Consider the following 3,195-nt stretch of genomic DNA (forward strand, 5'->3'; position numbering starts at 1 on the left):
CAACGGTGCGAGCTTGCGCTGCACCTTGGCCAATACGAAGTTTTGAAGGGCACCGACACGCGCATTCCTATACGGCGCACGCATGAGCGGCGACACACACGACACGACACGACACGACACGACACGCATACACACACACACAGCTGATGGTAAGGTACCTCGAACACACGACGGACCATCAGATTGGCGTAGCCGAGGAAGTCATCGTCGATCTTCTCCTCCTTCCCGCCGAACGCGTCCAGCCCCACCAACTCCTCCCTGGCCTGTCGTGTCGTGTGGGTCATACGTTTCGAGGGCCTCTTTCAAGCGATGAACAGCGCAACGAGAACGAATGAAGTGTCCGCACCAGCTGGAGCGTGATCTCGTCGCGGATGGCGGTCGTCCACCGGGTGAGGAGCCGGTGGTTCTTTGCTCGCAGGCGGCAGCGGTCGAGGGCCGGAATGTCCTCGTAGGCCGCTTGCGCCGCAAGCTCCGGGCTCAGCCCCGCCTGATTTCAATTATAAATGATTAATACTCACAGAAAATATTAAAGATAAATTATAATATGATTTTCATAATTAGGATAAATATAAATTAAAAGTGTAATAAAGTGGGAAAAAGGTACCTTGCCGCGAACGGTGGGTAGCCCGAGCGCGGGCTGGGCACCGACGAACAGGGGCTCGGCGGAGGGGTTCACGATTTGGAACTCGAGGTAGGACTTGTCTCCGCCGCCGATGGCCTGGCGCAGCTTGGCCAGGCTGGTCTGCACCAACTGGCAGTTGCGCAGGGCGATCAAACCCAGCGGCTCCTCCTGCAAAATTCCAGTCCATTCATTACATGGTCGCACCAGTCAGCTTCAGCGCTTCCCAACCGCACGCACCGCACACTACTTGGGGGGGGGGCTGTACGAAATCAGGGTGGAAGTAGGCGAGGTGGCCGTTGGTGTACAGTCTGAAGGCGTACTTCGCCCAGCCCGTCCTGCAAAAGGGGGAATTGAAGAGAGTTGAGTCACGCACGACACACGACACACACACACACACACACGGCACGCGCTGTTGCAGTTCTGAAAAGGGGGCGTACTTGGTTTGGATTTTGAGGGTTCCCTCTTCCACATATCGTCCGCCGGAGGCCACGAACGCGTTGGCCTCCTTGGCGGGCGCGGAGGAGACGTCCGCCTGAGCCTCCTTGGCTTTGCCCTGCTGGAGGGCAACTGACATCAGCTCCCGCACCCATACACGCACACGCACGACACGACACGCACGCACGCAGGACCTCTCTGGATAGTCGTGTACCTCATCGGACATGTGGCGCTGGTGCAGCAGCGGGCCGCTATGCCCACGACCTCGCGCTGGGCCAGGCATAGGGGCGGAGGCCAGCGCTGCGAAGGAGACCCGCTCCTTGGCAGGGGCGGAGGTGGGGGTGGGGGCAGGGGCAGGAGTGGTCGACGCCGTGGTCGAGGTGGTCACGCTGCTGCTGGCCTCGTCCTTCTTATGGGGCGAGTGGTGGTCGCCCACGTGCTCGGCGTGCCGCGCGGTCTCCTTGGCCTTGGAGCTGTTGTCATCGCTTTCGTTGTTGTTGTTGTCATCGTCGTCGCTGTTGCTGCTGTCATCTGACGCGCAGGCGACGGCGGTCATCACATCCGAGGACTCGGCGGTGGACGTGCCCTCCTCGTTGATGGCCCCGAGTCCCTCCAGCGGGTCCGCATCCTGCATGGTTTTTTCAAATAACACGACGCCCGCTGGCCGGTTAGCTCACACGCGCGCGCGCGCGCGCGCGCCGACAGCTGGGCGGAAACGGCCGGGGGGCGCATACCGACTCCTTGGAGGCGAAGCGCAGGGCTAGAACCCAGCCTGGAGCGCAGAAAGGAATGTAAGATATGTGCATTCAAAAACAAAAAATAAGTGATGGGCGGGTGAGCGTACGTTGGGTGTCCTCGCTGCTGGTGACTCGGAGCGTGCAGTCGTGGGCCTTGCCGCGGTGGTGCGCCAGGGCCGACGTCAGCTTCTTGCCCGTCAGCGAGTGCGTGCTGAAGATGGGCTTCTTCTCCGTGTGCTCGATCTCGATGCGCTCCTGAGGGGGGTGGGGGTAGCAATTGAATTAATTGTTGACTTAATTGAAGCGCCACAAGCTTCGCTGTCTTACCTCGTGTTTCCGGTTCTTCTGCGACAGAACCGTGCGACACTTGGACAGCACCACCAACCCGTAGCAATCGCCGAGAGGCTCGTCCTTCTGTATAATTCGTTGTAGTTAAAAGGGATTAGTTGCGCGTGGCGTGTGTGCGGTCGTGTGCGATGGCGTGTGTGCTGTGTGATGTGTGTGTGCGTGCGGGCTTTACGCGTACCTTGTGTGGCTTGTGGTATGCCAGTATGCCGTTCTCGTACAGGACGAACCACCGCTTGTGCCAGATGCCCAGCGATTTGATCTCGAGCATTCCCTCTTTGATCGGCTCCTGCGGGGAGAAAATAGCATTTTTAGGTATTTATTTATTTCTTCATTTGTTCATTTTCCCACACGCGGTGAGCCACGCCCAGCCGAGTCTAAGGGAGGGGGGGGGGCAAGAGTACCTCATTCATTTTGAGGTAGGGCGACAGATCGATGTTGTTGCCGTTCACTGCACGAAATTTGATGAGCCCACGCACACGACCGCACGACACGCGCGCAACAGATGAGAAACGGACGTACGTGTGGAGGTATTGGGCGGAGGCATGGAGCCGAGCGAGGCGGTCTTGGAGCGCTGCCGCTCCTCCCTGACCTTCTGCTCCTTCTCTTCTCTGAGCTTCTCCTTCTCCTCGCGGAGCTTCTCCTTCTCCTCCTTGCGGTCGAGCTTTCGCAGCAGCTTGGACTTCTTCGCGCTGGCGTCGCCCGAGGCTTCGCTTTCCACCCACGGGTCAGTCAACAGCATGCGAACCGTGATCGTGCCTGTCGAGCGGCGCAAGTTTTCAACCATGTGTCGGACGTGAGCAATGTACGACATTCGGGGGAAAACGACAACCACGACGCTGAGCGGTGTGAAGGAAATGAACAAATAAATACCCGTGGCGGGAACGTCGACCATGTTCGACCGTCTGGCGATACCACTAAGCTTCGCAGTCTGCACCACAGCGTTTCCTCGCACCAGGCACTTGAGCGAGATGATCGCGGAGCCCTAATGAAGATTGTGCATACGCGATGTCAGACCACACACACACACACAACACACACACACACACACCGACA

The 3,195-nt window shown here is 58.7% G+C and overlaps 1 protein-coding gene across 1 annotated transcript in view; it reads right to left on the reverse strand.

Annotated features, from left to right (window-relative positions):
- The window catches only part of ACA1_225060 (PH domain containing protein), a gene marked incomplete at both ends in the record, with an annotated part of 4,287 nt that extends 1,253 nt beyond the window's left edge, over positions 1-3,034 (reverse strand). The window contains 13 exons of the mRNA XM_004338060.1: positions 177-263; positions 347-487; positions 605-790; positions 888-957; positions 1,060-1,175; positions 1,272-1,685; positions 1,792-1,829; positions 1,902-2,049; positions 2,122-2,208; positions 2,321-2,428; positions 2,544-2,590; positions 2,662-2,898; positions 3,013-3,034. Coding sequence (XP_004338108.1) covers positions 177-263; positions 347-487; positions 605-790; positions 888-957; positions 1,060-1,175; positions 1,272-1,685; positions 1,792-1,829; positions 1,902-2,049; positions 2,122-2,208; positions 2,321-2,428; positions 2,544-2,590; positions 2,662-2,898; positions 3,013-3,034 — 1,701 coding nt within the window. The remainder of the gene's footprint in view (positions 1-176; positions 264-346; positions 488-604; positions 791-887; positions 958-1,059; positions 1,176-1,271; positions 1,686-1,791; positions 1,830-1,901; positions 2,050-2,121; positions 2,209-2,320; positions 2,429-2,543; positions 2,591-2,661; positions 2,899-3,012) is intronic.
- Positions 3,035-3,195: the final 161 nt, after the last annotated feature.

This window comes from Acanthamoeba castellanii (genome assembly GCF_000313135.1).
Source record: "Acanthamoeba castellanii str. Neff unplaced genomic scaffold scf7180000084760, whole genome shotgun sequence".
In the NCBI taxonomy this organism is placed as follows: domain Eukaryota; phylum Discosea; order Longamoebia; family Acanthamoebidae; genus Acanthamoeba; species Acanthamoeba castellanii.